This window comes from Equus caballus, chromosome 3, assembly GCF_041296265.1.
Source record: "Equus caballus isolate H_3958 breed thoroughbred chromosome 3, TB-T2T, whole genome shotgun sequence".
Lineage (NCBI taxonomy): Eukaryota > Metazoa > Chordata > Mammalia > Perissodactyla > Equidae > Equus > Equus caballus.
Genome location: NC_091686.1, coordinates 10,478,096 through 10,503,881, shown reverse-complemented (window position 1 = coordinate 10,503,881; position 25,786 = coordinate 10,478,096). Strand labels below are relative to the sequence as shown.

At 54.0% G+C, this 25,786-nt stretch overlaps 1 protein-coding gene across 4 annotated transcripts in view; it reads right to left on the bottom strand.

The window, feature by feature from the left end:
* NDRG4 (NDRG family member 4) overlaps positions 1–8,620 on the bottom strand; it is a 41,211-nt gene extending 32,591 nt beyond the window's left edge. The window contains exons 1-2 of one of the 4 annotated variants that reach the window (XM_070262979.1): positions 8,486–8,556; positions 7,882–8,064 (exon numbers count right to left, since the gene is read on the bottom strand). In XM_070262979.1, the coding sequence (XP_070119080.1) occupies positions 7,882–7,918 (37 nt within the window). In that variant the 5' untranslated portion in view covers positions 7,919–8,064; positions 8,486–8,556. Of the gene's footprint in view, positions 1–7,881; positions 8,065–8,485 lie in introns of those variants that run through there. The other 3 variants (XM_023637113.2, XM_070262980.1, XM_023637112.2) reach the window with 3 other exon arrangements.
* Between the last annotated feature and the right edge of the window lie 17,166 nt (positions 8,621–25,786).

Below are 25,786 nucleotides of genomic sequence, written 5' to 3'. Positions count from 1 at the left end.
AGACAGGGGGCATCGAGGTGACCTGGGTTTTGTTCTGGGCCACTGGAGGCAGAGAGGTGTCATTAATGAGTTGGGAAGAAGGGCTGGGGGGAAGTCCAGGGGGCTGGTCTTAGACCTGAGCCAGCTGGAGCTGCAAATGGCAGGTGGATGTAAGAGTCTGCACTTCAGGGGAGGGGCTGGGGCAGGACACAGCACCACAGAGATGGTGTTTGAACTCACAAGCCTAGGCGAGGCCAGCTGGGGAGGGAATGAGGACAGAGAAGATGCCCCAGGGCTGAGCCCTAGAGAAAGGAGATGAGGAAAAAGCAGCGAAGTAGAGCAAGAAGGAACAGCCAGTGAGGTAGGGGATGGGGGAACAGCACATGGCCCGGCCTGAGAGACGGTTCACGGGGGCACGTGGGCTCCAATCAGGACCAGGCCTTGGCTGGAAGCCTTGGGGAAGCGCTCTTTGTGGGGTTATCAGGAGGATGATCTGTGAGCCAGCAGCCATCTTGTCATCACGAGGAAGGGCCTGACTTAGAACCAAACCAACCCACAGAACTGAACTGACAGGAGTGGGGGAGAGAGAGCCTGACGTGGCCCTACGTCTGCCAGGCTGCACAGACACCCTGCGTTCCCCTCTTCATGTCAGTCTAAGTTCAGTTTCTGTCACTTGCAACCAAGAAACCTAACATAGTTGTAAGTGAGCAAAAGTGAGGCCATCTTGTTTTGCTAAATGGTTCCAGTCTCTCCTCTGGGTGACTGCTCGCTGCTCTGCACGTCCTCTAAAACATTCACATGCTCTCCTGATTTATGGCCTCTGCTTATGCACGTACTCCCCAATAGCTTGATAAATTAAAACTTTGTTCTATGAGTTTCTCTTCAGGAACAGGCTGACCACAGGTGGGAAACACACCCACAAGGCATCCATCACAGCTGACAGGAGAATGGAACAATGTGATGCCTGGAGCCCGTCACGCCTGGAGACTAACATCCCTGGCCCCCTCCTCACTGCCCATTTTCCCTATGTGACTGCCTCAAGATTCTGTAATCCTTGAAGGGTTTTTGAGACATTAGTCACCCATCTTCCAATTAGCCAGCTAATCTAATTAGACTCCCTTTCTCCATCTCTAACTTGTGATTAATTGGCTCAGATGGCGGTGAGCAGAGCGAGCCCATTGCTTGGTATCATAGTGTCGAAGGTCTTCTCTCCTGCCTGGTCCAGAGGGGCCCAGTGAAGCCCAGCATCCAGCCCATCCATCTGGCCATCACACCCAGGCAGCCAGGCCCAGGTGTGGGGTCAGAGGGCTCACGGGCTTAGAGGCAGGACTCGCCCACCACACTCGAATGGCACCACCGCAGTCCACTCTAGCAGTTCGGGTCTTTTCCAATGCAGCCACTTCCGTCAGATGAGTGCAAAGCTGTGATGCAAAAAGCTCCCCCAGAACCTCCTGGGGCTACAGTGCTCCTGGAGGACCACCTCAGATTACAAGGGACCTTCAGGTCACCCCAACCACTGCCCCTCTCGGCCCCATCCCAGGAGGTGGAGTTCGCAGCGAATCCTCTGGGGTTGGCAGGGCTCCGGAAGCAGTGGACTCAGAGCTGTCCCCTTATGGATGAGGCCAAGGCGTGCGCCAGCACTCGGGGTGGGACAGGACCAGGTCCTCCAGGCAACTTGAAGGAGAGCCACTCGCTTCCCTGCCCCACCCTGAGGCCCCAACAGCACATACCTACTCCCGAACAGCAACACGGGAAATACTGGTAAAGCCACTTTCAGCGCCCAAGCCTGGCCGCTGGAGCAGGCTGTCAGGAAAGTTTCGGCTGCACAGAATATGACCCTGGGGGCTGCAAACCTCGGACTTGGCTCTGGAACCTCCCAGTCTGGGGAGAAGACATCCCAGAAATATTCCCTCTGTCTCCTCCAGGGAGGTTGGGGTCCCCTCTCCATCTCACCTGCCTAGGATGGGGTGCACCTGCCCTCCCACCCCCTCCAACAGGTGAACTGAAAGAGCACCCAGGTCCTGAAAGGGATGTGTTATGTGGCTGAAGATGCGCGGTCCTTCCGGCTGGAGTATACATTTCATCCGTGGTTTGGAGTTTAAAGCACTTGAGGATTAAGCAAGGGGAGGGGCGCATAATGAGAGCTTTCCCGTTCTGACACGGAGACCAGGTGTGCATGAGGTGGGCTGGAGCGCACATCCTGTCGATGCCTGGGTGATGCTCTCTCTCCCGCTGACCAAACGGTGTCGCGGCGCTCTCCCAACTGACCCTCACTCAGGACTACCTCATGCGCTCAGCCAGGCTCAGCCAAGGTCACACGTCCAGACCCCAACCCAGCGGCCTGTCCACCACTCCACGGTGCCACCCTGGCAGAGGCGGAGGCCCCGAGTCTAACCCGTACTCACCCCACAATGGTTTCCTGGGGCTGCTGTAACAAATTGCCACAACCTGAAACAAGACACATTTACTGCCGCACAGTTCCGGAGCTCAGAAGTCCAAAATCAGTCGCACTGGGCAGAAATCAAGGTGTTGGCAGGACCACTCTCCCTCTGGAGGTTCAAGGGGAATCTGTTTTCCTGCCCTCTCCAGCTTCTAGAGCTGTGTTCCTCACGTTGCTTGGCTCAAGGCCCCTTCCTCCATCTTCAAGGCGGGCAGGGTGAGCATCACACTGCAGCCACCGCATCCCCTCCTTCTGCGGTCTGTGTGAATGTCCCTCGGCCTCCCTCCTATGAGGACACACGTGGTTGCATTTGGGGCCCCTCTGACGCTGCAGGATAATCTCCCCTCTCAAGATCCTTAATCACAGCTACAAAGTCTCTTTTGTCATGTAAGGTAACATTCGCAGGTTCCAGGATTGGGATCTGAATATCTTTGGGGGACTGATAGCCGAGCACACGTGCATGCGCACAACACGCGCACACACACCCGTGTGCTTACAGCTCTGACTTTGCCACAACTGCTCACTTGGCCCACAGCGGTTTTCTCCTCCCTCTACTTATGGAAAGCTGACTTCAACGTCCACCTTGAATGACCCCTTCTCCCTCGAGTCCTCAAGAACACAGCCTCTCCACAACCCGGACTCAGCTCTTCTTCAGAATGCCCACGGGCCAGGTTTCATCAGAACCCCCGCACTTAGCACTTCCCCAAGGCCTTTGTTCATTTTTAGTTTTTAAAAATAGAACCTGAATTTCATGTAATACACATCCGCTGAGAAACATCAGAAAAACAAAAGAGCCAAAGAACTCAAGATCACATACAATCCTGCTAACCAGAGGAGACCACTGTTAAATTATTCCTTACATCCTTTCATTCTTTTTTCAAGGCTGATCTATATGCTGAAAAGGATTTTTTTTTTTAAAACCAAAAACACTGTTTTGAAACATCTTTTGGACTCTGGAGCCAGATATCCCGGTTCAAATTCCAGCCAGCCACTTATCATCTGTGTGACCTCTGGCAAGTCACTTAACCTCTCTGTGCCTCAGTTTTCTTATCTGTAAAAAGGAGGGAAAAATAGCACATACCTCACAGGGCTGTTATGATGATGAGTTAATGTATAGAAACTGCACTTAGGACGGTGTCTGGCACACGGCAAATGCCATATCGGTGTGAGCTGTCATCACCATTATTATTACGTATATAAGGGACATCTGTTCGGGTAGATAAACAACCTTGGCAGCATAATGGAAGCTGCCTGGGGTTCCCTGGTCTGAATGTACTCCTTAACTGCCCCGACTGTTAGGAATTTAGGTTGTTTCCAGTTTTTTTTCCTTCCATGAACAATACAGGATACACATCCTTGAACTAACACCTCTGCACTCATCTTTATTTGTTCCTAAAAATTCAACTGCTGAGTCACCCATCATATGTATTTTTAAGCTTTTGATACATCATTGCCAACCTGCCCTTCATAAAAGTGGCACCGTTACCCTCCTATGCGCAGTGAAACAGCATGTCCATCTCCCCACACCCGGCCCTCACTAGTGGCCCTGGGCACGCGCAATGATTTGCACGTCTCTCCCCTCTGCCAGTAGACCACGCCTCCTGCTCATGGAGGTGTCCCCGCCCCGACACCCCAGTGCCCCAGTGAAGCAGCAAAGTTTACCAAAATAGATGAACTGGAAATGAGATTTGGGGTCATTTACCTGGGGTGAATCTCCGCCTCAGTTTCCCCCCCACAGAAAATGTGGGTCAACACACCTGCCAACAATCAAACACTATTTAAACGCAGTCTATGAAACTGTGTGGGGCTACACAGTCTGTGCATGAAAATGACACCAAAATTCCACAAAGAACTGGCAAAAGTGTTGCTTTTTAATCACACATCAAGTGTATTTTTTAAAAATTTCCAACATCCAATACTGAGACTCCCAAGGGACCATTTCTGAGCCCAAATCTGCCATTTTAGAGCTCTCTCTGACTCTGAACCATCTTGGAAACATATCATTTGAGTACAAATGCACGAAACCATCACCCTCCTACCTGCAAATAGACCGATGTCCCACTTTTCCACATCACACTAAAGAATAAAAAAGGATCCGGCTACAAAAGGCACAGGAGTCTGTCCTCTGAGGACTGCAGTGAGCTCGTGGGCGTGGGACAGCAGCCCGCTCCTCGCGATGCTAACGAGGCAGCCATTGTTCCCACCCTACTGATGAGGAGACTGAGGCTCAGAGAAGTTAAGCATTTGCTCAGGAGCTGAGAAGAACAGAGAGGAGACCCTGGAGTTCAGATCCTCTGATTCGCAAGGCCCTGCCTGCAAGACACTGGGAGAGTCTGGGAAACGCCGGCTGCCGTAAACCCAGCCGCCCGGGAAGGCTCCTGGCATGCCCCCACCATTCCCTTCTTCTCTGGAACAAACATGCTCACGCTGGGCATGACAACTCAGGGACATCCTTCCAGCCCCTTATGTGAGGGGCACTTGCCTCCCCCCGCCCTCCGGGTGTCAGAGCTGTGGATGCCCGGCCAGCAGGGCCCAACCCCAGACGTCAGACTCTGCTGAGGCTAAGCAGGGTTCCCCAGAAGCACATCTCAGGGAGGCCTGGATTGTGCAGGGAACTCAGAGAAGGAACTGGAACATCCCAGAGAAAGGGTACCAGGCGACTGGAGCAAAGGGGGAGGCGACACCCTAGGACATTGAGGAGGCAGCTCGGCGACAATGGCCCCACAACTGCCATTTGCTGACTGCCTGCCAGACCCTGCAGTCAACATGTACACACACGCTCACCTCTCCCTGTCGATGAACCCAACCAGGTGGGTACCACGATGATCCCATTTTACAGACGAGAAAGTGAAGCGTGGAGCAGCTGGGAGACTGGCCCGAGCCAGGCGGTCAGAACACAGCGGGACAGCTCAGGGCTCAGGCCTCGGGTCTGAAACCAGCCCACCTCTTCTCAGCTGTACGACGTAAGCAAGTGACTGACCTCAGTGGTAAAATGGGCATGATAGTAAAATGCAAGGATGTGAAAATGATAAACAGCTAAACAGGAGTTTAACAGAAAGCGTCAGTGAAACCTGTTCCTAATGCTGATGTAGGGGCAGAGAATTGGGACCTCAACGAAACTATCCTGGAGACACAGGCGACTGGTGCGCTCTGCGAGCCTGGACTCAGTCAACAATTATTGAGCACTTGTTGTATGTCACCACAATGAACCAGCCACCACCCTGTGACCTGCTCATCGTCCAGTGGGGAAGATGGGTCAAAATCTTGCAGCTGCATGTGAGCAGGGATAAAGTGGGGTGGGGACAGACCGAAACTTCCTAGTGGCCACCCAGCCAGGGTAGGTGGAGTGCTCCATTATAGGGACAGCCAAGGTCCAGGAACCAGATGGGAGATGAAGGCCCGGAGCCTTCCCGCCAACTCTCAGAGGGAGGGGTCAATGGTTCCATCTCTAAGACAAGAAAACTGAAGTCGGAGAGGTTGGGCAACCTGTCTGAAATCACACAGCTGGTGAGCAGTGGGGCTGGGATTTGAACCCAGATCCTTGGGACAAGGAAGAGGATGGGAGGGAGTTGGACAGAGACAGGAAGGTGGCGAGGGAGGGATGCACTGTCTCCCAGGGCCTGGCGAGACGTGCAATGGGATCCTGTGACCGATGACAGTGACCCGGGGAGTCCTGTTTCAGCCTGACCAAGGGCTTAGAGAGTCGGCCCAAACCGGTCGAGCCCAACTGATGAGGGAGGAGGGGCCCTGACCCCCGTACTCAGAAGATGAGGGCACACTGTTTCCAAACCCCAAAGCCTGGATCCCCGCTGAAGCCCCCCACGCATGCCTCCCGGGAGCGTTCCTCCTCCAGGCTCTTCTGGGGCTAGAAGAGGAGAAGGGGAAGGATCCAGGAGTTCCGTCTTGCAAGCAGGGCTCTAAAAGCCCAGGGGGTTGTAAAACCTTTCCCCGGGGGCCTGATTAACAAGTTCAGCCCTTGAGCAGTTCCCTTTGAAGTCAGGTGGGCTGCCCTGCCTCAAGTGAGCTCTACAAGAAGTTGGCAAGGGATTGGGGGCGCCAGCCCCGCGGCTAAGTGGGCTCATCTGGCACTTCTGAGCAGCTGGCCAGAGTTTCCAGGACGCCAGGAACAGCCCGCAACGTCTCTCTGGGCCTGCCAGGAGCCAAGGAGCCTGCCGCTCTTGATTTAACACGAACTCACAGCCTGAAACCACACCAGACCTCGTACCCTGCCCACCCCCGACGCCCTCCAGTCTCCACATCACTCCCAGTTCAAGCCTCTCTCATACCCCAGGGCCTTTGTATATGCCGATCCCTCCATCCTTCGATCTGTAAGGCCACCTACCTCTTCATTAACAGAAATTCTGTCTTTTAGGGTCCAGTGCAAATGCTACCACATGCTCAAACCTCTCTGCTCCCCTCATGCCCCCTGACTCAGACTCCACCTGTTTCCTGAGTGCACCCCCACACTGCTGCCCCCTTCCCTGTCTTGTAACAGGACTCCTGTGCTCTGTTCTCTTGCACCAGACGGTACTGGAGGTCAGGGACAAAACCCTCCCAGGTGCCAGAGGACATTTGCTGGAATCCATGTGTCCGTCTGAGGTGGACACACTAACTGAGGACCTCCACTGCCCAGGCCCTGGTGGCATCCAGACTGTTTCCCTTTCCCAGCCCGCTTCCTCCCGTCTGGGTCTCTCCACCTCTGCCCTGGGGAAACCAGAGAAGGTGCCTGTGCAATTTGCCCTTCATGCCTGAGAGAGCATCTCCCACTCCTCCCCGCTGGGCCGGGTCCTAGCTCCCTTTCCGCGTTCCGGGCAGAGCTCAGTGTCCTCTGTTGATCTCCTGCCACAACCCTGGATGTGATCCAGCGGGCTGTCTGGCCACTTCTCCGGAGAGGCCCCAAGGCTGCACGTCCCCAGTCATCAGGGTCCAATCTGGCTTCCCACCTCCCAGGCCACTTGGCCTCTGTTCCCACTCCCAGCAAGAAACTTCTCCTCCCAGGAGAGGCGCTCAGATTGCCACAGGGTGCAGGAAATAAGAGGCCCACGGAAGGGGTCTTGTCGGGAGCCCGGGGCGCTCCTTTCTTGGGGGACCGAGCGACAGTGATTGGAGAGCAGGGGCTCTGAGCTCCCTTTCCCCTTCGGCAACCCGCCTAGTCGGCGGCTCCCGGGGGCCGCTCCCCCGACCTGCGCTCCGGCCGCAAGCGCTCTACCCGCCGGGACGCGGGGCACCAGGACTCAGAGAGCCGAGCCGAGCGGGGCGCAGCCCCAAGTCCTCTCCGGGGCGGGCTCCGCACAGAGCAGGCAGTGCACAAGCCAGGAATTAGCTAGCATCCGCACCCGCTCCTCCTGCACGAACCCGAGCCACCCCAAACCCCGGCCACCGCGCCTGGCTCCAGCTCCAACTCCGAAAGGGGCGGGCGGCGAGGGCCGCGCCGAGGGGCGGCCGGGGGAGGCGGCCGGTACCTGTCAGCAGTTCGATCCTGTGTCCCAGCACCTTCATGTCGGCGCCCGGCGCTGCCCGGCTCGGGGCTGCGGCGTCGGGGAGCGCGCTCAGCCGAGCCGGGGAGAGGAGCGCGGGAGGCGAGGAGCGCAGCAGGAGGCGCCGCCGGATCAGCCGCGCTCGCCGCCCCCCACGCCGCGCCCCCCCTGCCAAAACGGTTTAAAAAAATCCACCAATTGCACGACCGCGCACCCCTAAAAGGCGCCCGCCGCCACCTGGTCGGGGTGAACTCCGGGAGGCGGAGGGAGCGCGCGGGGTGTGCGGGCGACGCTCGGGGAGGCGGCGGGAGGGGGCCCGGCGCGCGAACAAAGAGGCCCCGGCGCCCCCGGGCGGCGCGGTGAGGGGGCGCGGGCGGCAGCGGGGCCGTGGCCCCGGGGGTCCCCGTGCCCGGCAGGGGAGGCGAGGAGGGAGAGCCCGGGGCCTGGGGGAGGGGTTGTTGCCCTAGCGTAGGCGCAATGTGGCCCCGGCGACCAGCGCCCGGCTCGCGGGGCTGGGGCCGGGCGCGGGGCGGGCGGCGGCCGCCAGGGCAGGGGCAGCGGGGAGAGGGCCGCGGGGCCGCCGACTCACCGAGCGATGCGAGCGAGGCAGCCGCGCAGGCGGGGAGCCGGGCCTCGGCGCCGCCGCCGCCAACGCGCCGCGCAGGTGTGGCCGCGGGGCCCGGCGGTGCCAAGGCTGCCGGGGCGGGGGCGGGGGGCGCGGGGCGTGCCCGCGGGGCTGGGCGCGGCCTGGAGCGGGAGGCCGTCCCGCGCGCTCAGCCGGCCTCTGGCGAGGGCCCGAGCGCCCGCTGGAGGGGCAGGCTGGTGAGCGGGACGCCGCGCCCCCCGAGCCCAGCCGAGACCCCGGTCGATCCGCGCGCCTCTCCCCGTCCGCAGGCCCGGAGGAAGGGTCCCCGCCGCTCGGACTCCGCCCCGCCTGCCCCCCTAGTCCCCTCGTAGCGCGCGGCGTCGGGTGCCCGGGGGAGGGGCGGCCTCTGCCCAGGGCTTTGTTTGGATTCCCGAGGGGAACCCCAGCCCGGTGGAGACAGCACCCCCTCCCCCGCCCCTGCCGCCGCCTGGGAACCGCCGGAAAAGCTCTGGGGGGTCGGGAGGAACCAGGTGCTCAGAGACCCTTGGGACATTGTCCCCCGTTTTCAGAGCCCGAGGGTTTCCTTGGGGAATTCATACGGAGTGACCGTCTCCAGGCAAAGGTGTTCTGGGCCCTCAGGGTGGCCTCCTCACCCGACCCCTGCCCAAAATTTGGCAAGCTCTCTGCTCCCCTCAATTCCTTCTCTGTTATCTGAGCAGAAAGGGGAGCTGACTGGGAGCCCTGTCTTCCTCAGGTTCACTCTGGTCTGGCCCAATGATGTTGCTCTCACCTGTCACCCCAAAAGAGGGCGTGCCAAAGTCCCTGATGGAGTCCTACTGTAGGGGGAATGGAAATCTGATGACCTGAAAAATGTACCTGGGCAAGAAGGCTCAAGGGGAGGACTCCTGGAGACCGGGTTCTGTTCAGCCTCTGCCAGTGACCTTGGGCGGGGCTCTGCCCCTCCCTGATTCCAGCCTTCTCAGTGCAGAGGTCATCTGGGACGTCCAGGATGGCAGTGGAGTGGGAGGTGGAGGGGATCCCGCTGCATCTCCCCATCCTTCATGGTTCTCCTATCTGGGCTGGTTTGTCAGCTCCAGGCTCCGGTGGAAGCTACTATGGCATTGAATTAACTGACTCAGGTGATGAGGAAGCTGGTAAGATTTGGTGGCCCCAGGTAGGGTGCACGTTCCTGCTGGGGGTGCAGTGTATAAACTGCATAGGAGGCAGCAAGCTTGGGTTCTCCTTACAGCTCTGGGGCTCACCTTGGGGAAACCCCTGCCTCTCAGTTTCCTCTTTCCTAAAGGGGATGGGGGGAGGTCACTGGTGACAGAGTAAGCCTCTATGTCCAAACCATCCAGCAGACTGTGGTTCTGTGTATACAAGTCTGGAGCCAGTCCTGAGGAGCACAGGCTGGTTCTACAATTTCTTAGCTGTGTGATGTCCAGCAAGTTACTCATCCTCTCTGAGCCTCCATGTCATACTCTGTGAAACTGAGGTGATGTTGACCTCAGGGAGTTCTTGTAAGAATTAAATGATGGAACGTTAAAAAAATGCTTAATATAGTTCCAGACACAGTTGAAACATCCAATAAATAGTCACTATGATTATTGATGATGAAATTGTTCTTATTGCTTTAGAAATTCTTTCAGGCTTTGAGTTCTACTCTTTTCAATAATTTCCGTCCTAGTCATTGAACGAATTGTTGATGTTCTAATAACCTAATTCATGGGGCCTAGCCTGTTCTGAATTCCTTGGAGGACTGCAGACCCTGGGAGGATGTAAAAGGCTGCCTAATAAGAGCTTGGACCCTGTGACGTGTCCGTCTGCGTGCAGAATGGCGTCTGCTGTGGTCTTGAACTGAGGGAGAAGATAATTGGCTCAGATAATTTATAAACACCAGTGAGCATTCAGGCGGGTCAGCTTGACGATTGGAACCCTAAAAGAGGAGAGTTAATAGAAGATGAAGAAATGTGATTTCAAGAGCACCCTCTTCCCAGGGAGGGGGCCTGTCACATCAAGCCCGGGTGCTTAGGGCATAGAGCGCGGCCTGGCCCTTCTGGAGGAGCCCGTCACGCGGGCAGAGGAGTCCCTGCTGAGTCAGCAGAAGGGCAAGCTCTCAGCGCCTTCTGTTCCCGGCTGTCTTTATCCCTGCAAGGGAGGCTGGATGGCAGGGTTTTTAACAGAGGAAAGCAGCACACGGCAGAAGGCCAAGCTGTTGGCTGGGACAAGGAGCCTCGGAGACGTGTCCCCCAGCCCTGCTCCTAATTACCTGAAAGATGTCACAGAAGTCGATGTGTTCTCTGGACTTCCCTTTTCCTGTTTGTACACCGGGCAGGACGAGGCTGGTCCGCACCTTGGCTGGAGATGAGGCATGGCCTTTCTGAAGATCTCTCTGAGCCTTCGTTTCCCCATCTGGAAACTCAGGTTAATGTATCAGTCTGAGTGGTTGCAAGAAATAGACACCTACCCTGGCCCGTGTAAGCAGAAAGGGCTTTGCTGAAGGGAGGGTGGGCAGCTCTTGGCATCTCAGGAGGCAGGCCCAACGCTGCAGTGTTGGTCTGGTGTCAAAACCACTACTGCCATCCCTGGGCATAGACACTGCAGCCGGTGCCCCTGGGTGAGGACTCTGGACACTGCCCTCAGGACCATGGCTGTTTCTGAAGCCAGAGTTGGTGCTGCCATCACTGCCACATCCTCACCATTCAGATTCTGGCTGGTCCTGGCTCCCTTGTGTCACGGGTTTGTAATTCACAGTCAAGAATGGGCATGTCTGATTGGAGGCACCAACAGTGGGTCCCCTGCCAAAGCCGCCAGGGAGTCAGGGAAACAGGGTTTTCAGTTCCTCTAGTGGGAGGTGGGCTCTGCCTCCTACGGAGGGCGTGTCAGATGCTGGTGGCCAAAAGAGTGACCTGTGCCCACGTCAGATAACAATGGACTTGTTGTGAAACTGCTCTGAGATGATGCTCATGGGTGCTTAACTCGGAGCCTGGCATGGAGGGAACACACGATCCCTGGTCCCCAGATTCATACCACACTGCCAATCGACCGTGTCAACCGGTGGTGCTCCTACATACTTTAGTCTTTGATTTTTCAGCAAGTGAAAGACAAAAGGACCTTGAAAACAGTATGGCTTGCTGCCCTTCCAGTTGCAGAGGCAGCTCCAGTCCCGGTGCCAGGAGGACAGGTGACTGGGTTTTTCCATTGTGGTGATGAATTGGGCTGAGTCACCATTCCTCTCCAGTCCCCTCATGACCATGACTGGGAGCAAGTAAAAAGAACCAGCAGGTGGGGTCAGGGGTGCAGAGGAGCCGGAGGCCGTGGAAGCTTCCCCTCTTAGCAGGGGGAGGGTGAGCAGGAACTGTCACCCCCTGCCCACTAATACCCCCCACTCAGGAATCATAAGTCAAATGACCTCAGGGAGAGAGAGAGGATCCCTCCTCTTCTTTTATAGGATTGGTCGAGTGTCTCTTTGGTGCCCAGCCCTGTGCTGTGGGGCGCATCGGAGCTGACCTTTAAGGTTTATGCACTGATGGAGGAAACCAGCTCAGAGACCCATAATCTAGGTACGGGGCAGACTCTGCTAAGATGTGCAATTGAGGTGCATGCATGCAGTACAGTAGGGGGCCTGGAGGAGTCAGCAAGGGCTTCCTGAAAGAAGAGGCATTTGAGCCTGCAGAGAGGTGGAAGGTCAGCAGATGGAAATGGAAAAGGGGATGGTTGGAGGAGAGTAGCATCCATCCGTCCGTCCATCCGTCCATTCATCCATCCATCCAGCATACATGGGTCAGCCAGGCCATGAGCTAAGCCCAGGGAGGCACAGAACCAAGCACGCTGCAGCCCTGTCCCCGACAGGAGCTCCTGGATTGAGGTGGAGAATGCTGGGCATGCGTGAGCAGATGGTGAGGAAGCTGGAACCAGCAAGTAGGCAGGCGTGAGTCCTTGGCCTCAGCCTGGCTCTGGAATTCCACCAGCCACCACGTTATCTGCTCCCTGCTCCTGGGCCACCCTGGACCACTCAATGGCTATGTTGCCACCCTCTTTCTCCCATAACGCATAAAGACCCTCCTCCTGCAGGGCCAGCCCTTTGTTCTCCAGACACCCTACTATCTGCTTCCCCACCCCAGAAGACAGCAAAACCCCCTCCCATTCCCATGCCCCTCCACCTCCCCTGAAAGCTTCGCTAGACACGTTGATACCAAGCAATGGGCTCGCTCTGCTCACCGCCATCTGAGCCAATTAATCACAGCAAGTTAGAGATGGAGAAAGGAAGCTTAATCAGATTAGCTGGCAAATCAGAAGACAGGTGACTAATGCCTCAAAAATCCATCTTCAAGGATTACAGAATCTTGAGGCAGTCACATAGGGAAAATGGGCAGTAAGGAGGGGGTCCAGGGATGTTGGTCTCCAGGCGTGACGGGCTCCAGGCATCACATTGTTCCATTCTCCTGTCAGCTGTGATGGATGCCTTGTGGGTGTGTTTCCCACCTGTGGTCAGCCTGTTCCTGAAGAGAAACTCATAGAACAAAGTTTTAATTTATCAAGCTATTGGGGAGTACGTGCGTAAGCAGAGGCCATAAATCAGGACAGCACGTGAATGTTTTAGAGGACGTGCAGAGCAGCGAGCAGTCACCCAGGGGAGGGGCTGGGGCCATTTAGCCTAACAAGATGGCCTCACTTATGCTCACTAACAATTTCCTCCCATCAGTAGTAACCCATGATTTTATGGTCAAGAGGGAGACAGGGCGTCGTACTTTCTCTAGTTACTTCCTGCTGAATCAGGATGTCGCAGGGGGACCACAGCATGGAAAAGAGTTACTTTCCTTTTGAATTAGAAGGATTAGATAGAAGAGATCAAAGTTTTCTTTTAAAGACAGATTTTAGCCCTCCAAGAGTTTCCACCACCCACTTTCCCCTCGATACAGGTGGGGTACTTTCCTGTGATCTTGGGGCTGCCTTGATCTGGGAGTCATGTATCCGGGGTTTCATGTCTGCAAGTTTTATGGATGAGCGAGTGGTGAGAAGAATCTCAAAGGGGCCCATCCATTTGGATGACAACTGGTTTTCAGGTCCCTGTTCTTTCCAAGTTTTCAGCAAAACCTGATCGCCAGGTTGGAAGGCATGTAGAGGGACATCAGACGGATATGCAGACCTATGAGGAGCAAACTCACAGACAGAAGTCAACACAGAGTTTAATGATTTAACGTAATTAGCAATCACAACATTTCTTAAAATGTCCAGAGATTCAGTCCTGGGGAAGATGCCTGAAAGGGTCTCCCATATAGAATTTCGAAAGGACTCAATTTAAGTCCACTTCGGGGAGCTAATTCTAACCAATAGCAGGGCAAGGGGCAGTGCCTTATCCCAAGTTAGCTGTGTTTCCTGACGGATATTGACAATGGTCTTTAAGGTGTGATTCATTTTCTCTGTCTCTTCGGTTGATGGAGGCCTCCAAGCTGAGCGTAGTATCCATCGGATGCCTAAGCTTTTGGACACTTGTTGAGTTATTTGGGAGACAAAAACTGGTTGGTTACTTCTCTGCAAAGTATTAGGCAGAGCTAACCTACGGATGATTTCTTTCAGCAACATGGGAGTGACTTCTGATGCTTTCTCAGTCCTCGTGGGAAAGGCTTCTGCCCACCTCATGAAGGTGTCCGCACACACTAACGAAACCCTCAAATTCCCAGCTGCCGGGGCATCTGGGCAAAGTCTATTTGCCAGTCTTCAGTAGGTCAATTTTCTCTATGTTGGGTGCCACGATGTGGGGGATGGGAAGTGCTCTTGGGGTTGTTCTTTGCACAGATTACACAGTTTTTAGTCCCCTGTTGTAGAGCCCTTTGTAGGCGAGGCCCTGGGATGTACTTCTGGACCCATAGTGAGTGCTCTCACGCACTCGTCTCAGGATAGGATGTAAGAGGGCCTCAGGTTTCAGGACCCTTTCCAGCTTCCTGGGCATTCAGTGTCACAGCCCCTTCTTTAGCCTGTTCCTTATCCTTCTCAGAATATATCAGCTTGTAGGCAGGAAGCTCTACTTGTGGCAGTAGGGACCCCATCATTGGAAGGGTGTCTGTCTTAGCAGCCCTTTTGGCCGCTTGGTCAGCCAGTCCGTTTCCTTGGGCGACAGGGGCATTGTCCCTCTGGTGGGCAGGGCAATGCATGATAGCTACCTGAGCAGGCTCATTAATAGCATCAAGCAGTTCTAGGATTTCAGGGCCAAGTCTGATTTCCTTTTCTCCGCTGTTGAGTCCCCTTTCCTTCCGGATTGTCTCATGAGCGTGGACTACAGCAAAGGCACAACGGGAATCTGTGTCTGTATTAACTCTTTTTCCTTGAGCTGGATGTAGAGCCTCAGTGAGGACAATGATCTCTGCTTTTTGAGCCGAGGTCCCTGGAGGTACGGCTTTGGCCTCTCAAGTCTCTTGTAAAGTTAGGAGCGCATACCCCACACGTCTCTTCCCCTGATCCGTGCAGCTGCTGCCATCTGTGAAGAGTCGCCAGTCTAGTTCTTCCAAGGGACAGTCCAACAAATCAGGTCGGCTAGAATACACGGTCTCAATAACTTGTAAGTAGTCATGTTTTAAGGCTTCTGATGCCTCATTAGGGAACAAGGTGGCCAGGCTTAGGGAGGACAATATTTGCAATGGTACATTTGGATTGTCTAAAAAGATGGCCTGGTATTTGCCCATTCATCCTGAAGTGAGCCAGTATCCTCCTTTTGTTCTAATAACGTGAGGACTTGCTGTGGCACATATACCACGGGGAGCTGGCCCAGGGTGAATTTTTCAGCTTCCTGCAGGATGCTGCACGTAGCAGCCGCTGCCTTGAGGTGAGGGGTAGCCAGTCCTTGACAGTCTGGTCCAATTACTTGGAGAAATAAGCCTCTGGCTAGGGGATCGTGCCCAGTTTTTGAGTTAAAACCCCCAAGCTTATTCCCTGCCTTTCACGTACATACAGGCTGAAGGGCCTGCCCACATTAGGAAGTCCCGAGGCTGGGGCTGAAATTAACTTTGTCTTGATGGTATCAAGGGCCTCCTGACATTCCTGTGTGCATCCTCGTGGCTCCTGGTCTAGCCCTTTTAGAGCCTCATAGACGGGCTTTGCTATGAGACCATAGTTAGGAATCCAGATCCGACAGAAACCAGCCATGCCCAAGAATCCTTGTGGCTGTTGCCAGGTCTGGGGAGGGCTCGGGCGCGCTATAGACATTTCTTTTGGTCTGGCAGCAGTTCCCTCTGGCCTTTTGATTAGGTAAATCCCAAGTGTGTAACTTTTTGTTTGCAGATCTGTGCTTTCTTTTGTGAGACCTTGTACCCATCGTCAGCCAAATGATTCAAGGTCTTTACTGTGCGGGCCAGACACTGCTCATAAGTGGAGCTCGCTATCAGCAAGTCATCCACATACTGTAACAGCAGTCCTTCTGTCTTTAGCTAGGGCTGCCCCAACTAGCGTAGGGGAGATTTTGAAGGCCGGGGGAGCACTGTCCAGCAATATTGTGGAGTGGCCTGAGTGCCTGGGTCATGCCATTCAAAGGCAAAAAGTTGTTGTGATTCTTCCACAAGCGGTGTGCAGAAGAGTGCATCCTTTAAGTCCAAAACTGAAAACCAACCAAATTCACCCAGAATGTTAGCTAGCAAGGTGTCCGGGCTGGTCCCAAACCACCTCATTCATGGCACGAAGGTTCTGAACAAATCCATATTCCTCTGACTCGGGTTTCTTGACCTGGAGATCAGGAGTATTATATGGCCACTGCAAGGTCTGATTAATCCTGTCGCCAGGAATTTCTACAGAACTGGCTGAATGCCCTTCTGAGCCTCCTGTTTCAGCAGACGTTGTTTCAGGCTATATGTACTGGCTGGATAGTCTTTGCTTTCCCAGGCTTCCCGTCTGCCCACACGTCCCGTCTTACCTCCCTGAGAATCTCGGGTGGCAGCGGGTCTGGCGCTGGTGTCTGAACATCTAGCAGGGCCATCTGGAACCATAAGGAATGTTCTGGCAGCACTTGCACTTCTAGCTGGCCTGGAGCAAAAGCCACTTGAGCATTCAGTTTACAGGGCATTCAGGCATATAAAATGTTTCCAATTAAAAGATCTGAGGTAGAGAAAGGAGCGTGCGTCCAAACGAAGCCAGCCAGTTGCCTTGTCTCGTTATGCCTGTGGGCCGTTGTCACAGTGGATGTTGCCCTCTCTGGGAAGGGCCTCCTGATCGAATTGTGTGCTTGCTGGTTTGAGAAGGAAAGAGTGCCTCTCTTAGAGCTGGCAATCCCTCAGGCATTTCCCCTTGGGCAAGCAGTAGGCCTGGGAAAAGGAGGGGGAGGAGGAGGAGCCGGGAGTCTCCTCGGTCCATCGTCCCCACTTCCCTGATCTAGATATAGCAGCAGAAATGCTTGAACATAAGGGATTTCGTCTTCCTTTCCTTCCTTCTTGCAGAACAATTCTAGCTGCAAGATGGTCTCATAATTGAGTGACCCATTTGGGGCTTTTTTTCCTGAGCCCAGTGTTTCCTGGGGCCAGGCTATGTTACAGTAAAAGATCATCCCTTTCTTTGTCATGAGTTCATAACTGGCCAGCATGTACCCTAGTGGTCTTTTTTTCTTTTTTGGAATAGACAGAGTGGTGCCCATGGTGATAAAGTTTGTGTCTGACAATTAATGGACCCGGAGAAGGCTGCAAGCCTCAACTCCGGGCGTCCAGATAACTGTAGGACTTACCGAATCCCACTCTGCCCGGGCACACAGTGCTCACACCAGCGCTACACAAGCCAAAGAGGCAGAGGGGATGGTTTAGGCAGGGTCAAGCCTTGATTTCTCAATGCCGGCGTAGGGGGTCAGGTGCCTGGCAGAAAGTTTTCAATCTTCTATTTTGCAGAAAGTCTAAGTCCAGCTAACTTTAAGCCCAAACCTAAGTTCCGCACAATGACAGCAAAGAAGATGCCGGACAAGACAGACAAAGAGGGGGAAGATGGTCAGGCTGTGCTCTCACGGCTCCCTTCTAAGGGCTGGAAAGATGGGGGACACACAAACAGCAGTGCAGGCATGGAGGCTCACAGTTCCGGTTTGACACTTGACAGAAAAGCTCACAAACGTCACGTCCCCACAGATGCTGTAACAAGCACTGGCAGCGTGCTGTGGAACTCTGACGCAGAGAAAAACGCACTCAGACTAGTGGAACGGCACACAAACTCAGGGGAACAGACCGTACAGGCGTGCACACTACAGAAAAGCCAGAGACTAGCCTTCCAGGCAGTCTGTACTTTCCTTTATCCCTAAACAACAGCGCCTAAACCAGATGGACCTTGGCCTGACCAAGGCCCCCAGACCAGGAAAAAGGAATATAGTACCTAGGAGATGCACTCCGGATGACTCACGTAGCTGCGGACACACGCGTCGGCTTACAATCCGGTCCTTTGTTTCCCCATCACTGATGCCTTAGAGGCAGTTGGCAAGTGAGGAAGCCACAAGGGGAATTCCCTGGGGGAAAAGATCCCAAAACAGCTTCCTGCAAGTCAACTAGCCACGGGTAAAGGCTAGGGTCCCCTCTGGGTAGCCAGAAATTGATGCCAAGCAATGGGCTCGCTCTGCTCACTGTGATCTGAGCCAATTAATCACAACGAGATAGAGACTGAGAAAGAAACTTTAGTCAGATTAGCTAGCAAATTGGAAGACGGGTGACTAATGTCTCAAAAACCCATCTTCAGGGATTACAGAATCTTGAGGCAGTTACATAGGGAAAACGGGCAGTGAGGAGGGGGTCCAGGGATGTTAGTCTCCAGGCATCACATTGTTCCATTCTTCTGTCAGCTGTGATGGATACTTTGTAGGTGTGTTTCCCACCTGTGGTCAGCCTGTTCCTGGAGAGAAACTCATAGAACAAAGGTTTAATTTAGCAAGCTATCGGGGAGTACATACTTAAGTCATGGCCATAAATCAGGACAGCAGGTGAATGTTTTAGAGGACGTGCAGAGCAGCGAGCAGTCACCCAGAGGAGGGGCTGGGGCTGTTTAGCGAAACAAGATGGCCTCACTTATGCTCACTAACAACATGAAGCCCCAGTTTGTGCCAAGTCAAGGCAAGGGGTGGATCTGATAATATATTTTTTTAATTCCAATAGTCATGTATACTCAATGCAGAAAACTTATAAGATGCAGAGGGAAAAATAAAAACCACTCATAATTCCATTGCCAAAGATAACCAGTGTTAGAATGTTAACATTCTTCAGCGCTTTGTGTGTGTGTTTCCCCCAAAGGAATCATACTGCACGTATGTTTTACGCTCTAACTTTTTTCACTTGCTAGTATATCATGAACATTTACCCTGATAAAAATTATACTTCTACAGTGTAATTATTGTGCTACACTGTCTTTGTTGCATGGGTACTTCATTATTTTCTTGGCCAATCCCATGTTGCTAGCCATTTAGGATGTTTCCAATTTTTTATTATGGAAACAATGTTGCAAGCACTCCACCCCAAGATGCTGCTTTGCCCACAGCTCTTTGATGACCTGCTAAGGCCACTCTGCAGCCTCCTTGTGCCTGGCCACTTGGTCTCTGACCTCCGCCAAGACCAGCCCACCCATCCTCAGGAGACCAGTGGACCCTTAAAAGCCCAGATTGTCTCCATACCTCTACCAGTTCTTGGGGAATCCTGGGAAGGAGTGAGCAGTTTCTGGCCCCACCTTCCCCACGGTACTGACCTCGTTTTAAAGGCTGAGGTTTTGATCTTGTAAGATGTTACCATTGGGGGAAACTGAGTGAAGGGCACACAGGCCTCTGTGTACTTTTTTGCAACCTCCTGTAAAGCTATGATCATTGCAAATAAAAAGTTAAAAAAGAAAACCCCAAAGCCTGTGGCAGGCCTGGCAGCGAACTACGTGACCCCAGTCTCAGGAACTAATGTTTTTAGGTCTACACTTTGTCACGAGGAGCAGAGCTAAGGTCTTGCCTCAGTTTCCCCTGGAGAGTGGGACTTGTTCTAGAGAAAGGCAGCCCTCCTGTAGGGCGGTGGGTGGTGTTGCAGGATTTCCTCCATCCTGATGCTCCTGCAGGCCCGAGTGTGTGCTTGAGCGGGCTGACCAACCTCTCTCTAGGAGGGAAGGGTGATCTGAGGGGTGGGAGGAGGCACAGCTTCCCCTGTGGGCTCCAGGGAGCTCCTAGGTAGACAGGAATCTGGAAGAAAGTGGATGAAAGGCTGAAATTCACTCTTTGGAGGAGAGCTAAGCCATTCTCCTTCCCAAAGAGGACCCACATGTCCCATGGAGCCTCTGTCCTGAGGTTCTAGGGAGAGCCGGTCCCCATTCTGCAGTATCGTTGTTCCAGCCCTGCCCTGGGCCCAGGTAAAGCCACTCACAGAGCTGGGGTGCCACTCCCCAGATCTGGGTGGACTCAGCCCTATGCTGGGCTGTCCGGGGGCCACTGTCCCCTCTCGGGGGCTGCAGTGTCCCCACAGAGTCCTCAGCACCACCACAACAGGGTTGGGTTGAGTCAGAGGTTCCAACCAAGCTTCCAGATGATAGAAACCAAGGAACCCACTTAGGATGCTATGTTGAGGGTCCCCAAGACCACCCTCAAGCTCCATGATTTGCTAGAAGGACTCCCAGAACTCAGAAAAGCTGTTACCCTTATGGTTCCCATTTCTTGCAGTGAAAGGACACAGATCAGATTCAGTAAAGAGAAAAGTGCACAAGCAGAGTCCAGGAGACACGAGGCACAAGCTTCCAGGTGCCCCTCCCAGTGGAGTCACACAGGGACACAGTTAATTCTTCTGGCACCAACGAGCCACAACATGTGCAAAGTACCAATCAGGGATGCTCACCTGAGCCTTGGGGCCCAGGGTTTTTATTGGGAATTGGTCACATAGGCATCCAGCCCCCGGGTGACTGATCTAAGTCCCCCAGAGGGCAAAGTGACACAGCATGGCCCAGGGCCTCAGACACACAAAAACACTCTTGTCAGGCAGGACATTCCAAAGGCTCAGAGGTTCTCACCCACGAGCGTCAAGAGCCAGTCCTTTGTTTGGACCGTGCAGGATTCGAGCAATGCAAGCCTGCTGACTTCACCCCTTACTGCACAGATGCCAATCATTTATTTTGCCATAGGCACACATAAACCATCATGGATTATCACCATGATTTCATAAAAGAAAGGAGGCTTAACTCCAAGAAGGTAGGCCAGACATCATGATGTGATACGGGTCAGTGCTCCCCGACAGAAAACAGTTGGCCCAACGTTGCCAGCTTTGAAGATGGGGAAAGGGGCCAGGAGCCACCAGTATATGCAGGAACCTGACGTGTGGGTTTTTCTTGTTTGTCCGCACAGCTGTGTCCCCTGTCAAGGAACAGATGAGCTGAGAGGCGACCTCTGGCTCCTGCACTAGCTCTGGTCCCTGCTGTTGGAAAGGACCAGGCCCTGCTGAAAGGGGGAGGGCTCAGTCTGGGACCCTCCCTTAAGCGTCCAAGCTAGTTGGTCCTTTCTTTTCTTGGGTCTTGCTGCTGTCTCAACTTATCATCAGAGAGAGAGGAGTCTGGTCCTTTTACCAAATGTCCTGGTCCCCGCCCTGGCCTTTACCCCAGGCTCCTGGCCTCGCTAAGTCAACTCTAGGGTAGCCCGGCTATTCTTCTAAGGTCCCACCTCATCTCGCTTTCCTCTCTGTCCAGCCTCCATGCATGGAGCTGAGCCATCAAAGGCCTCAGCTCTGGCCTGTGTGGGGCTCATGGCCTCCAGTCAGACAGCCTGCGATGCATTGTCTACTACCCGGCTGACCTTGGGAGAGTTTCCCGACCTTGAAGAGTTTCCTCCTCTTAAACAGGTCTAATGCTAGAGCTGTGAGGAGTTACTGGGTTGATACCTGAAGAGCCCTCAGCCCAGGGCCTGGGGCCCAGTCAGGGCCCACTGACCAGCGGCTGTCAGGCTGATGAATTCTGTGGTTCCAGGCACAAAGCGCGCAGGCGGGAGGACCCTTGTGATGGGTGCAGTGGGTGCAGTGACACATTCAGCTGCCCTGGAGCTGGGTGCTGAGAAGCCAGTGGGTCCCTCTGGCTTCCGGACCTCCGGGGAGGGAGCATAACTCATGCACATAGCAGGACGAGGCTGGTGGGGTCTCGGGGTATCATGAGGATTGAAAGACCTGTGCACCACAGGTCTGTTCATGTGAATTCTCTCTGCCTGGGGACCCCTTCCGTCCTCTTCCTCTGCTTCCCCTGGCTAACTCTGCTCTTCCCTTGGTGACTTCCTCCCCGAATCCCTGACTCCGCTCCTCTGTGCTCCTATCATATCAATGCTTAAAAACAATAATACCAATAGCCTACCATTTATTAAGCCCTTACCATGTGCCGGGCATGGTGCTAAGCGCATTGCCTACATATGTTATCTTATTTGATTCTCCTGACATTTGGAGAGCTGCCTGTAGCTTTATTTTTCTGATTTTACAGATGAAGAAACAGGTTCAGAGAAGTGAAGTAAATGGCTTTTCTCCCTCACTCAACCCTGAGCAGTGGTTATCTACGTGCAGCTCCGTCTCTGCCCAGACGAGGAGCTTCCTGAGGGCAAGGCTTGTGTCTGGTTGGCTGTGGAGCCTCAGCCTCCAGCCCTGGGCCTGGTACTGAGGATGGGCTCAACAGAGGGGAGCCCTCCACCAATATTTGTTGAAGAAATGAATGAATGAGTGAGTGAAGGAGCGGATGCTTGTAAAGTACCAATGCAGCACATGGCTCACTGTGGACAATCAACAAATACTACTACCCATGGCAGGCAGAATAATGCCCCACTTCAAATACGTCCACGCCCTGATCCCAGGAACCTGTGAGTGTGCTAAGTTCCTTGGCAGAGAGGAATGAAGGTTGTTAGTCAGCTGACTTTAAAATAGGGAAGTCATCCTGGATTATCTGAGTGGGCCCAGTGTAATCACAGAGAGTGGAAGAGGGAGGCAGGAGAGAACCAGAGAGATGGCAGCAGGAGAAGGACTTGGCCTGACGGCGCTGCTGGCTTTGAAGATGGAGGAAAGGCCCAGGAGGCAAGGAAAGCAGAGTCTCCAGGAGCTGGAAACAGATTCTCCCGTAGGGCCTGCAGGGGGAATGCAGGCCCGCTGACATCTTGATTCTAGCCCAGTGAGACCCATTTCAGACCTCGGACCTCCAGATCTGTAAGAAAATTAATTTGTGTTGTTTTAAGGCCCTAACGCAGTAATTTTTCACAACAGCAGTAAGAAGCTAGCACCGTGCCTCATCTCTGATGCTGAGGATCACTCTTAGTGGGTGCTTATTAAATGACTGATGAATTTCAATATTATTTTAAACATCCCACTTTCTGTCAAGAAAGACACAAAAGAAAAAAGTGCTTTTCGTATATTTTGGATTTATTGCATCAGAGGCCTGAGTGGGAGCTCTCAATTCTCAAGATGGGGTAGAGTTGGGTCCTGAGACCAAGCCGTTGGCTCAGCAGGCTGGGCTGCGTGGGGCCACAGAGGGGCCTTGGAGGGAGGGAGCCACGGGTGGTGAGTGAGCAATTCTGCTGGGCAGATGGAGTCAGCATCCTGGACACCCATGGCCTCAGGCCTGAGGGGCCTCCCCGCTCTTGAGGCCACGCCTGCCGCCTCCATCATCATTAGGGTCGCCATGCACTGGGTCTCTGCCTCTGGTGGGCGGAGTCCTAAGCCCCCCACAAAACCAGCCCCACAGCTCTGTCTTAGTCAGCTTGAGCTGCCATAACAAAACACCGCAGACTGGGTGGCTTATAAACAGCTCTGGAGGCCGCAAGTCTGAGATGGGGGTACAAACATGGTTGGGACCTCTTCCAGGTTGCAGGCGGCCGTTTTCTCATTGCATCCTCACGTGGCAGTGAACAGAGAGAGCTCTCTGAGCTCCCTGTTATAGGGCACTAATCCCATTTATGAGGGCTCCACCCTCAGGATCTAATCACTCCAAAGGCCCCATCCCCTAATACCATCACATTGGGGGGTTGGATTTCAACATATGAACTTTGGGGGGACATGAACATTCAGTCCATAACAAGCCCCGTCGTGCAAGTACCAGGATGATGGCAACCTTCCCGAGGAGGGACCAGCTCTCGTATGCTTCTCCACTGTGCTGGGCACTGTTCCGACTGCTAAGCATCCTTAACCCATTCAGTCCTCATGGTGGCTCCAAGTGACAGGTGCTATCACGATGCCCATTTTACAGATTAGGAAGCTGAGGCTTAGAGAGGTGAAGTCTCTTGCCCGCTCTCACAGCAGTAACTGGGACTCGACACAGGTGGTGGGGCTGCAGGGTCTCTATTCTAACCACTGCCCTCTGCTGCCTCCCTAGATAGTACAAGGATTATAATAGCAATTCCACCACCTCGCATTCGGAGGAGACCTTTCTGTTCACACACGTTCTCATCCTGTTTCCCCCCATCATCCCCACAGTGGCTGGTCATCCTGATGCGTGCCCCTGGCTTACATTTTGGGAAACGGAGTTCATGAGAGGGAGGCGCCCAGACATTCGAGGCATGGGTGGGATTCCTTCCTGGGTCTCCTGGCTCCAAGTCCAGCATCTCTCTCTTCCACCAGCTGCCCCTGCCATACCCTGATGCATTATTTATGGCCCATTACTCGCCTCCTGCGGGCGCCCAGATGCTGCCTGTCAGAGCTGTGACCTTGCTGCGTCCCCTGGAGACGACCAAGGGCAGGCCCTTCCCCCTCAACCTCACTCTCTTCTCTCCCTCCCCCCTCGCAGCCTCACAGGCTCCTGGTGTGTGGCACAGCCGGTCCCCTCTTCCCACCCACGAGAACCACCTTTCGAGCAGTTTCCTCCCTGCCAAGCCAGCTGACACAGTCAGCAAGCTCCCAGCTTCCCGAGCTGAGCAGGGGCCACAGCAGAGTCCAAACTCACCGTCCCATCGACACGGCCCTGGTTGGAGTAGCCAGCGTGTGTGCATGGGTGGATGGTGTGTGTACGCATGCGTGTGTGTGTGTGTGCGTGTCGTGAGAAGAAGGCGTGTGTATATGTGATATATGGGGAGGGGAATTTAAGCACTCAGAGTTGAGAATTGCCTCTTTTGGGTCTTGTAGATGAAAGCGTAACAAGTAAGTCTCATTTTCTTCTTCCTTCTCAGCATGGGGACCGGGAAGAGGCTCTTAGGTCTAGAGTTATTTGGCAACAGGACCCTACAGGGCCGCTGGAGGTCACAGCTTTGGAGCTGTGTGACATTGAGCAAGTTACTTAACCTCTCTGGCCATCATTTTCCTCCTCTTTAACTACCTCCCTGAGTCCTTACCAGGATTAAATGAATGTGAAGCAATCAGCGCAGGGCCTGAGGGCCGGTACACGATGATAAACGACTTCTGACCTTGCACCAATGCCTGCCTCCCTGTAGGTGAGGAAGGACGACTTTGCCTCACAGACTCTCAGGAGGAAGGAGGCCTGGAGAGGGGAAGCCAAAGGCTCGGCAGATGGGACTGGCTGGCTTCCGGGCAGCAGCTGGGTCACCTTCATCTCAGTTGCCATGTCTGTAAAATGGGCAATAGCTAAATATAGCAGTTGCTTCACCTTATGGCTACCACAAGGGAATTCTCAAATTCTTGAAAACAAAGGTGAAAACTCCAGGTAATTACAGAAGTCGCCCCTTGGGCTGAACCCTCCCCCTTTGCCTCAGAATTTAAGGCATTTGGCACACGTTCACACATAAAACCATGGGGCAGCCATCCCTGATTCTCCTCCCCGCTTTTAAGCTCAAAACTCCCAGGTCCTGAGTGACTGGCTGAAGGTTCTCAGAACCATCTGGAGACACCAGGACCCACACAGCCCCTGACCCCTGACCCTGGGACCCTGGTTAGGAGGGGTTGGGGGCACCAGAAATCTGTCTTTAATAAGCTTCCCCAGCGATTCCAAAGCAGTTGGTCGACTGTGAGAAATTAGAAACCAAGCACGCTGCTAGAGATTGTTCCAGATGCCGCTGGACTGAGTCCTAGACTTCCAGAGTCCTGTCTCCCAGTCTCTTTCTCCTCCATCCTAAGACCCTGAAAATGGAAAGTATGGGCTTCCCCAGACCTCACCACCTCCCACTTTGCATCATTGCTTTCCATATCCTGATCAATTTCCAATCACCATAATTGTTTTCAGGCTCAGGACAATTGACCTTTGTTCTGCAGATGCCCCTTCTCAGAGGCGCAGGGGTGTGAGCAAAGCTGGATCGACAGCGAAGTCTTCCCCAGACCTGGGAGCACAACTTGAAGAGCCTGCCCTGCTGGCAGTGGGACAACTGGGGTGTCTGTGTGATCCGTGTCCAGTGAGCCCTGAGTGCTAGCATCCTCGTCATTCCATCCAGCACCTGGTCCA